This window comes from Adiantum capillus-veneris, chromosome 7, assembly GCF_014529385.1.
Source record: "Adiantum capillus-veneris isolate H3 chromosome 7, ASM1452938v2, whole genome shotgun sequence".
NCBI classification, from domain to species: Eukaryota; Viridiplantae; Streptophyta; class Polypodiopsida; order Polypodiales; family Pteridaceae; genus Adiantum; species Adiantum capillus-veneris.
The window spans coordinates 148,752,254-148,761,726 of record NC_140937.1 but is presented as its reverse complement, the minus strand read 5'-3'; the positions used below and the strand labels follow the sequence as shown (position 1 = coordinate 148,761,726).

Below are 9,473 nucleotides of genomic sequence, written 5' to 3'. Positions count from 1 at the left end.
CCTCTTGCGGTCTTCAAATGAAAAAACTCTGAACTACAAAGTTGTTCATCTCGCTATTTTTGTTAAGCATGCTGGGCTCTTTTTCTAAAAATGCCTTCTTTTTTAGTTATTTCAAAAATACTCACTCTAGGCCGTGTAAAAGTAGTTCCCTATTTTTTTTACAGCTACCCCTCTCACCTTCTCTTGCTTGCAAACCACATCCCTTATCTCCACATAGCTTTAGGTTGGTAAGTGAGGATCACTCAAACTCTACAAATAGAGCTCTTGTCATGGGGTTTCCCAGCCATATGCAACCTCGAGTTTGCAAACATTCATGCCCTATAACTCGGAAATCAAGCTCCAGCTTGTGCCCTTGCACCTTCAAGGAACCAACTTGACTTTCATGTCCCTCACAAATCTTTGGCATCAACATCCATCATTGTGGCGCGCATTGTACCCCCCACAATCTAACAAAAAATCCAACAAGAACTGCAAAAACAATGTAGGCTGACCAAGCTATGGGAAAGATCTCCAATGCTATACATCCATCGACAAAGACATCCATGTAAAATAGCAAAGACTGAAGCATCAACTATACTGTAAAACCTTGAAAGGCTCTTCAAGAATGTATAAAAATTCTCTTAGAACAGACTCAAAACTGAGCCAAATGGTGTAACATCTTTATCAATAAATGTGAAGAGGTGAAATTACAATAATGTGCAGAAATGATGCACAGCATGTACATACTTGTATAACATCGTTTCATATACAATCATTAAAAAATCTCTTCTGTCAGAGCTGGTTCAATGGGAAAACTCAACTACATGCACCCAATGTGTACAAGAGCTGGCATGATATACACAATTATAGCAAATACCACACTTGCACTATTTATTTGTCTGTGTTAGATGTATAAGACATGGCTGCCGTTCCCCTTGGAGGTGATTTGACATCCATAGGGTAGCTCCCGAGAACTCGTAAAAATGTCGCAAACTCCTGGAGCGTAAATAGTGTAAATTTCACAGACCAGTACATGATAACACAAGCTTAAGAAAGGTATTATCTCCACAAATAAGGCACCAGAAAATAAATTCTCACCTGCAACTGCCCAAGTGCATTTTGTGCCCTTGGATCAGCCATGGAAGCCTCAAAATCGATATAAAAAAGGTAATCAAAGTACCTGCATAAACTCAGCAATAGCAGGATGTTAATGGCAAGCCTTTGCATGCTTGAAAGAGACAATATGCTCGTTCCAATTCATCTGCTTAAAGAAAAGTGTCCAGCCTGTTGTCTTAGCTACATAAGAGTTATGACATACTTTGCAGCACCATTGTTGCTATCATCAACCACTCGCAATGGTTTTTTCCGTTGCGGGCGGCTTTCAATCTGACAACAGATATACCAACAGGTTAAGCCAGCTAAAATGGATACGTGGTAGTAAGTGGTGCTGAAATCAACCAAAGTATGACCAAAATGCACACACAAAGAGAGCAAGAAAGCAAAGCAGTGTATGGTATTGGACAAATAGACCTTTGTAAGATTGATACTACGAAATGAAAACACAGCAAGAGCTTTGAAAAGCACTCCTGGTCCCTCTTCCAGAGTGAAGACTATGCTTGTCTGTGGAATACAGAAAAAAGAATGATTTGACATGATGGAGATGTAGCTATCCTAGAGTAGAAACTAAGACATTGAAGTTAATTTACCTTGAAGGGTCTATCAGTTCGTGGAATGATAGGCTCGCGGGCTAGCATGAGAAAACGAGTCACATTATCCACATCATCCTGCACAAATGCCACATTTCTTAATGCCAATCAACATGACAACATTGAGATACTGACTGTCTTTAGAGTAGAAAGCATGAATAAGTTCAATGGCATATAGACCCTTCTTAGAAAACCCAATCTGACCTGAATGCCCTCAGCTAGAACTTCCAAACCATAAATCTTTGCAGCTCGCTCACTTGCAACAGCGCCGGTGTGGCGAAGACCATTCTGTGCTATGAACTGCAAATGTTGAGTCAAGAAAAAATTAGCCCACTTTCGCATAATTCTGATCATTGCAAATCTCGGAAGGTCTCAGTCGAGCATTGCACAGAAACATAACTAAGTACAAAAACTAAGCATCACAGATACATGCACGAATATACATCGTCTCAAGTGGAGCTTATCAGGCTTTTTTAAAGCCAAAATGCAATCGAATCCAACAATGAGCAATTGAGGTACCTGCGCGGCACCAGCAGTGTCATCAACAGCTTCACGGATAACACCAAGCTTGGTCAGGGTTCCTTCGCACTGAGCCAATGCCTAAAGAGGCACAATATGAGTCCAAAACATGAATGCACATGACCAACAACCAAACATGCTATTCAATGTGGTTTGAGTGGACCCCAATGGTTATTTGGTGGATGAAGAACAAACACATGAATGCAAATGATAAACGTACATTCAGCGGTGCCATACCTGCTGATGACTAACAACTCTTTTTAGCTGCTCTTTCTTCACACCTGGCATTGCAAGAAGGCAGTGGTTCACAGGTAGCTGAACTTCTCCAACGATGTGGAGTCGGTGACGGAGTAGCAAATCATAATTCCTGTGTATGCTTCCACCCAATGAATTCTCAATAGGGAGGACAGCCCTGTCCACCAGCCAAAGTTCCACTGCCTGTATTGGTCAACAAAATATCATACATGAAACACATCTCTTGAATGAAGTATATGTTCATTTTTAGGTCTCTCCTTCATGCAACCTGAAAGGCTGCTTCAAATTGCTCGCAAGGGACTGCTTCGCATTTGGGAAATGCTTTGCCAGCTGCAGCTTCACTGTATGCCCCAGGAACTCCCTGTTGTTGCATACAAGAGCATTCAATATTCAATAAGATAAAAGAAAACGCTTGTGAACAGCAGAGCTTTACTTAAGTTGCTGAGAATTGGTTGCTCATATTTCCAAAATGAGCTGACATGCACCTGATAAGCCACACGAACAGCTGATCCATGCACAGGAGGGTTCGTAAGATCGGTCACAGATAATGGCTCTGCAAGACCATTAACCATATAAATAAGAGATTACCCCAACAGCTCAAGACAAATACTGACAGAATTAAAATAACTAAGACCAAGCCAGCTTTGCACGAGAAAAGTCACTATGGCCTACATAAGAGTATGAGTAAGAGTATGTGTGACCCACTACTCAATGCCCTCTTGACAGAAATATGAAAATAAATGCCAACCATCTCTCACAATGGTCTACATAAATAAAAGACAGTTCTTAGTAAATGCTTATCTTATAAGACCACCTCTCAGAGTGTCCTACATATATAAAAGGTCATGCTTAGTATCCAAAGTTCACAATTGCTCCAAGAGTTCAATGCTTTTCTAATGCCTTATGTAGGCCAAAAACACAATCTCAGGGTCATAAACTTTAGTTGCATTGAACCCCTCATGTTCATAACCAGGGAGCCTTCTTATTATCAGCAGATTACCAAATTAGTATCTGCTACATATCAGCAATAGTAGCAGAGCTCAGGCAGTTATACCTTCACAAAATCAGAAAGATATGAGAAGGGCCAAAACCCTTGCACAAAACACGCATGAATAGATTCAATGTTTTCTTAAACGACTTTCAAAAACAAATTCAAAAAAAGAGAGCACAGCAAGTGAGAGAAGCTCAATTGAATATTTTTTTTATTTTTTTTTAAAAGCAACTCAACTTGTGAGTGCAAAGACTTGAAACCATAAATTCAAACACTTACAACAATTCAGACATGAGACAAAAGTGTCGTTTCTTAATCAAACTCTTACAAGAATTCAGACATAAGGCAAAGGTGCATTTTCTTCATTCCTGAAATCGGCCATGAACTAAAACAAGATTGTGCAACATGAGACCTGGAATAAAGCATTACAAAAGAATGTAAATGCCCAAAACTCCACAATGTGGAATCGAGCATAAATGGGTATTGCAAAACTCGCGCATAAACCCCAAAAACTCTACTAACTTTCATAAGACTACAAAAAAAAGCAAGCGATCTGAATTGCTGGGTAGCGAAGTACATGAAAATTGTGAGCCACCCCAGCGTACCAATGAAAGACACAGAATTGTCTATGAAGAAGTCATCTGTTCTACTCTTTGTGGCAAAGACAACAAATACACAGGCAACAAGGAGGGAGCTGAAGTCAGATAGGACAAGCCGTAATGGAGGTAGTCATTTGCTTCAGCCAGTATTCTTACAAAGCAGTCAATATGCCATCTTGTGCTTTAACAAATGTTCTTACAAAGTAGTAGAAATGCCATCTTGTTCACGATGCCAATTTATACCAAAGCAGCAGCCTTCAACAACCTCCGGCTCAAAACCAGGAAGAGCATTAAATAGGTGAACACTTGTTAAATACCTCCTTTTGAAATCTGTTTAAGATGATCTGAGGAGCAAAATTGGTCAGCCCAAGTCGCATAACGTCAGCATGTTCACTCAGAAAGGCCATAGTCTTAAAACTGGTGTCAGCCAGCCTATTCTGATCTCTAAAGCTTTGAATGAAGCTAAAGCAATCCAATCCCCTTGTATGCAGCTATCTTGGCATCTAAAGTGATTGGTGTTTCAAAGACAATACATAAGCTCATACACTTGGACCTGAATCACTGAAACAGTAAACGTCAACATGCATTTGTCTACCAATGCCCCCCTTCCATGTTCAGGGGACATACACTAGGGGTGTTTGATTGACTACTCGCTTTTTGTTTGCAGTGTAGGAAGCTTGAGGTGGATACAAAGTATGTTTGCTATGTCTGGTTTTGTCATACAACCGTAGATCTACAGGTGCACAAGTTACTCCATCTGCATAGCAACTTTGGACAGTCCTGGTTATGTTGAGACTGGGAATCATACAGCACATGCTATTGCACACACGGTGAATCTCACGTTTCATTTCCTTGCACCCAGACAGAATCCCACTCTACGTAAAAGAAAAATATAGTTGTAAATAGATAATTGAATCACAATGCCTGCCCCATGTGGAGCCAAATTACATGAGGTCAGATAATAGTTCCATTCAATTCTGGACCAGATATTGAATCGATAACACTACCAGCATCAAATTCTCAACTCACCGATGAAACAATGAATTCAAAATCTTTAAATCAAAGAAGCACCATGTACATGCTAAGCCAGCAGCCACATAACTAGGATATGAAAGCTAAAAAACAAGACATAAACATGATACTGCAGTTCAAATCTTTTGTGTTTGAAACCATCAGATGCTCTTGCACACACTTCTCCACCTTTCTTGAGTTCATGTGACTGGGTCTTCATGTTTTACAAAAGTCATCAACTTTTTTATTGAAATATCTAAGAAAAATTTATTCGCAGGATCAATCCATTCTTTAGCTAATGATTTTAAGACGAGCGTCTCATCTTTCACTCTCTCTCCTAATATCGACGTCCATGCATCAAGAGAATGACCTCTCGCTTGGATTTCTTGATTGATATACCTTGTGCAAATTTGGTGCTACACAATAGCATTCAAATTTAAAGGGTTATTAGTTCAATATATCCTAGCTTTCTGAAATAAGAAGTGCAGAGAAAAAGATAGCTAATAGCTAGCTACTGCAACCTTAATCAGTCTTGACAACAAAATGTCTGGTTGCATAACGTTTCACACATCAATTCCAAAAAGCATAAAAGATTACCTAAATTTACCACTGGTTTACTCTCAATAATACCGACGCAGATTCAGAAAATCCGCTAGCATTAGAGAACAAGAATACAATGGCCTTTTATTCTTCAATCTCTAGCAAGTTGCAATGGCCAAAAAACTATTTTCTCCACCAGCCCCTGGATCTTGAGATTAACTGATTGGATGCACTGGGATCATGAGCATCCCAAGGCTATAAATTTTCCTATTTAGATATCAATCTTCAATAATAATGCCACGCCCCGTGTGAGGCAACTTGTTAGGATAACAGAAAAAAGACATTGTGTTTCTGCATTTTGGTATAGCCATAAGCACATACATGGAGGTGAGGAAGTGGTCCCGGGGCTTCAACCTTTCAAAACTCACCTCTAGCACGTGCGTTCAAGAGGTATACAATCCCTCTACACACACACCAGCATGAATTCAATGACTCATTTTGCTTCATTATTCTGTAACTAATTTTCCAAATTCTTTTTTGAACCCTCCTATAAATGTAATTCTGTAACTCGTTGCAATAAATAAAATTCCTCTCGATGAACTCGCATCATCGAGTGCTACACTTACACATTTTAAGGTGGCACACCGTGGGGAGTGATCAACGATATAGGAGCAGAGAGAGATGACATACTTGGAAAAGTGAGCAGATTTGTGGAAGTAGATTTGTAGCCCAGGATTGAATTAGGAGTCTCATCTACAACATTGAGCTCCAGTTCGGTAGGAGGCTTCTCCACTTGAGTAGCCCACTGGCTTGTGATGACCGAGCATACGCTTTGCCACTGAGTGCCATGACTAATGTAATCGAACGCACTTCTTGTGGGCGAAGATGGGACTTGATCGACTAAAGTGCCATTAGTCTCAGCATGCAAACCTGCCCTAGCTTGTCCTACTAATCTATACACATTTCTAGACAATCTATTTCTAACTGTACAGTCTTCTAGCCTTCCCCAAGCTCTCCTTGTTCTAGTCAGTTTGCGCAAGTCCTGATTTGTGATTATGTCCCTCAGATTAAAGACCTTTGACAGCGCTGTGGCGTCAACATTCTGGATCAATGCCATCGCTGCTTTCTTCTGCTGTTTGGATTTGCTTCTTGTTCAGGACTCAGGTAAGAAGAATGGAGATGAGGCTGAACTTTTACCTTGCCCTGCTAATATCTGAGGAAGGTTGTTAATGCTTGATAGTTGCTACTGCAAACGTAGCACTACACCTGCCGCGAGCTCTTTCTGCAGTGTAAGAAACGTGCGAGAGGAGGGGAAAGCCTTCAAGTCACAGACAGCTATCTCATGTGCAGAAAAAAAGCAAGAAACTGAAGCAGCAAAGCCAAAAATTGCTTACGGGTCGGAGCGGGGAGTAAGCGGAAGAGGAATGCGATTAAGTTAAGTAGGGGAGAAAGAGGGGGGGGGGGGGGGGGGGGGGGGGGGGGGGGGGGGGGGGAAGAAAGAGGACCGTGTGTGTGTGTGTGTGTGTGTGTGTGTGTGTGTGTGTGAGAGAGAGAGAGAGAGAGAGAGAGAGATTTGTGAGTGGTGGTTGTTGGCTCGTGATCAAGGCAGACCCTCCTCCCCTCCCTGGAAACTACAGAGCGACAGCAAACAGAAAATCCCGCAATAGCACAAGTTGGGTTACCGCCGAATCAATAGAAAACGAAAACAAGCGATGTGGGCTATGGAGCCTTCTGGAGAGGGAATGTGGGCAGCAGAAAGTTTTTCTTGAAGGTACCAACTGCGAGCAGAATGAACATAGAACCTCGGAGGGAAGTGACAACGAGGAGGACGAGAGAGACATAGAAAGAGAGAGCTTGGCGGAAATTTAAGGTTTTGGAGAGAGTGTGCCTTGCGCAGCGCATGGGAGACCCCCCATGGATGTTGAGGGACAGAGAACGTGGGCTAGAGAGAGAGAGAGAGAGAGGTTGAAGGAGGTGTGTCATGAGGGTTGAAGGAGGTGTGTCCACAGAAGAAGGAAGAGCCGAGCTTGCGCGAAAATGACCAGCCAAAGTACGTAAGCAAAGGGTGTGAGCCACCAAACACCCACAAATTTGCTCTTCCTTTTTTGCCTTCTAAGAACCGAGTCACACAAGGTGCCAATGGGTCCAGGATGCACAGAGGTCGCACCAAGGGGCAAGTAGGGGAGGAGATCGTATGATAGAGATAATCATAATTGTTGGAAGCTTTTCTATTGCTGGAGGAATACGCTGGAAAAATGAGAACAGGAAAGGTTTTGCATAAAAAAAAGCTTAGTTCCTCATAATTTCAGGGTACTCCACCGAGTCGTCGTCGATAAGGTTTCTACAAATCCAAAGCAAGGAATCTCCATCACCCCACTTGCACTTTGAAAAAAGTTTGGAGATGCAAAGCTTGAGAAGGGCAGTGGGCTTTGCTATTAGCTACGAGGCATCCCTTCTTCGTGCCTGCGATTTTCCTATGCCATCCCCCCTTTCTTTTGGAGCTAGTGGAGGCCGCCACTCCAGGTCTTAAGAAGGACAACAATGGCGGCTTAGATTTGGTTTGTTGTCTGTTGTGATTGGGATGTTGGATGGAAGGAGGAGGATTGAGGTTGTGGCAGCGCTTTGTCTTCTTGTGGTAGCCTTGGGTCTTTCGTCTTGTTGAGAATGGGATTGTGCTAGCTAGGGTGGATGAAAGATAAACATCGTGCACGCAAGTGAGTGTGTGTTGGTTAGATTATCACTCAAACGAATTAGGTTCCAAGATCAATTAACTGGACTCATAAACACGGTCTTGAGTATTGCCATCACAAGCTCACCATAAACAAGGGAGATATAATGCAAAATAGAGTTGTATATATTCATTCGTGAAATAAGCTTTAAGTAGCTCTACAGACTTGCACGACAACATGTGGGATAATTCTACTCTTCTCTCCTTGACTGACACTTTAAGACAAAGCTCACACTTTACAATCCTCCCCTTGAGGTTCGGACTAAGATAAAATACTGAAGATGAAATATCCACACAGGATGATAAGTTGGTATCCACACAGGATGGTCAAATCCACACAGACTAACAAAATCCCTACATGTCCCATTCTTCCACAGTCGTAACACTTTCTTCCAGTTGATGATGTCGCTCGCGAATATCTTCTCCTTGAAGATGTTGTGACAAAAGCCCCTCTTGATGATGTTAATGAATCTTTTTGCTTTATTTCTTCTGCTTGGATTGAGTTGATGAAATCTTGGAAAGGTGGAGCCGGTTATTTTTCTTCAAGAATTGTGACTAAGTGGTCATAAGAAGGTGGAAGTGCACTTAATAGTATGGCCACTTTGTCATCTTCTAGTACCTCGACCTAGATGTAAGTGAGTTGTGTGGCAATGATCTTAAGCCTATTTACTAGGCTAGCAATGTTCTCCCTTCAGTCATAATGATCTTGTAAAGTTGTCTTTTGAAACTAACTTTACTTCTTTTGGCCCTGGCCCCAAAATTTCTTTTTAGGACATGTTAGGCTTCATGTGCATGCTTACATTCGTCTATGAAATGCACATAGTTGTCATGCAAGGAGGTGATGATGATTCCTATTGCTTGTTCGTCCTTGGCCAAAGTTTGTGTGCTTGCTATGAGTGTAGATGCCCTAGTGTGCACTCCATCAGGTTCAGCTTGTTGCTCTAAGGCAGTGCTGATGACAGACCATAAACATTTTTTCATTAGGTAACCCCGTAACTTTATTTTCCAGGTGTGAAACCACTCTCCATTGTACTTTTTATTACCCTTTTTCCTCATTGTGCTAATAGAGGGGTCTTAGTTTAGGAGATTCTCCTAGCGAGTGCCTACCTCTTTACACGAGCACAAATTCCTCTTTAGAGATGATA

General features: G+C 41.6%; 1 protein-coding gene across 1 annotated transcript; it reads right to left on the bottom strand.

Moving 5' to 3' along the window:
- Positions 1-574: 574 nt before the first annotated feature.
- Positions 575-7,575, bottom strand: LOC147454789 (arogenate dehydratase 2-like). The gene is made up of 11 exons (XM_086516630.1): positions 6,291-7,575; positions 2,945-3,012; positions 2,728-2,820; positions 2,442-2,642; positions 2,205-2,285; positions 1,890-1,985; positions 1,686-1,763; positions 1,510-1,599; positions 1,298-1,365; positions 1,078-1,159; positions 575-975 (listed from the first exon to the last, which is right to left on the bottom strand). The coding sequence occupies exons 1-11, from the start codon at positions 6,715-6,717 to the stop codon at positions 871-873; spliced, it is 1,389 nt and encodes a 462-aa protein (XP_086372756.1). The 5' UTR covers positions 6,718-7,575; the 3' UTR covers positions 575-870.
- Positions 7,576-9,473: the final 1,898 nt, after the last annotated feature.